The 1,442-nt window shown below is 44.9% G+C and overlaps 1 protein-coding gene across 3 annotated transcripts in view; it reads right to left on the reverse strand.

Annotated features, from left to right (window-relative positions):
* LOC109970358 (GTP-binding protein 1-like) overlaps positions 1 to 1,442 on the reverse strand; it is a 22,487-nt gene that overhangs the window by 8,696 nt on the left and 12,349 nt on the right. For all 3 annotated transcript variants that reach the window (XM_020617861.1, XM_020617863.1, XM_020617864.1), the window contains exon 11: positions 455 to 590. In XM_020617861.1, the coding sequence (XP_020473517.1) occupies positions 455 to 590 (136 nt within the window). The remainder of the gene's footprint in view (positions 1 to 454; positions 591 to 1,442) is intronic.

The following is a 1,442-nucleotide window of genomic DNA, read 5'->3' on the forward strand; positions in this document are numbered from 1 at the left end:
GAGGAACCAGCTGAGGTGGCTCGGGCATCTGTTTCGGATGCCTCCTGGGCGCCTTCCTAGGGAGGTGTTCCGGGCATGTCCCACCGGGAGGAGGCCCCGGGGAAGACCCAGGGCATGCTGGAGGGACTATGTCTCTCAGCTGGCCTGGGAACACCTCGGCATCCCCCCGGAGGAGCTGGAGGAAGTGTCTGGAGAGAGGGAAGTCTGGGCATCTTTGCTTAGAATGCTGCCCCCGCGACCCGGTCCCGGATAAGCAGAGGAAAATGGATGGATATTGAGGTCATTTAAAGGTGGTGTTGTACTGGACTACATTATATTCAGAGGCATCTGTATGTTTTTGTCCTGCCCGTTGACATACATGAGAGGGTCAGAATATTAGGAACAGCTCTGACTATAATGCAGTCCAGTACATGTCAACGTTACATAAACAAGATCTGACTGTGCTGTAACTAACCCATGGCCTGGTATCTCGGAGAAATTGTGGTCGGGTGGTGTAACACCAAAATCTCAGCCTCAAACTCCCAGGTGGCCTGTGGCATCAACTTTGGGGAAACCATCACCATTCCTTTCCTTATAGATGAACGTTTGATCTGGTAGAGAATGTAGAAGAAAACAGCAGGAACAAAAGAGAAAAATGAAGTTGGAGGAGAGCTGAAGCCAAATGAGAACTAGAGATGGAATACTACCTGATCCCAAGCATGCATTATAAAACTGATTATAAAAGTTAAATGAATTGCCTCTGCACGCAGTTAATGCCAGTCAATTTCCAACCTGGTTTAGCTTGTTCATCTGTGCCATAGACCTCAGTTGTTGTTTAAAAGCAATTAAAAACATCACCGAAATACCCCTCTGTACGAGGTGAGCATCTGAAGCAAGCAAGAGTCAATTGCGCATCATAAAGAAATGTGGCACCCAGTGCAGTGGTGTGCTTGGCTGATGGACGTCTATGGTACAGACAAACCAGCTAAAGCAGGTTGGAGACTGACAGACATTAACTGTGAGTAGAGGCCATTCACTGCTGGTGTTTTATGGGGATTGTTGAAAATACTATTGATATAGAAAATAATCAACTACATCCTTTAACCATTTACTGTTGGCTAATTTTTTCTAATGTTTTACTTTTAACTATTTCATGTCTTTATCCAATAGACATTGTTTTGTAACTGTTTATCCATTACCTTGGTTTAATTATTTTCTATTTGCTCCCAGCTAACTTAAACCATTTCATTGTTTTTCACCATTTAATTCTTCTTCTTTCGGCTGTTCCCGTTAGGGGTCGCCACAGCGAATCATCTGTTTCCACCTAACTCTATCCTCGGCATCCTCTACTCTCACCCCAGTTAACTTCATGTCCTCTTTTAGCACATCCATATATCTCCTCTTTGGCCTTCCTCTTGACCTCTTGCCTGGCAGCTCCATCTCCAACATCCTTCTACCAATAT

The sequence above is a fragment of the Monopterus albus genome, unplaced genomic scaffold (assembly GCF_001952655.1).
Source record: "Monopterus albus unplaced genomic scaffold, M_albus_1.0 scaffold195.1, whole genome shotgun sequence".
Classification (NCBI taxonomy): Eukaryota; Metazoa; Chordata; class Actinopteri; order Synbranchiformes; family Synbranchidae; genus Monopterus; species Monopterus albus.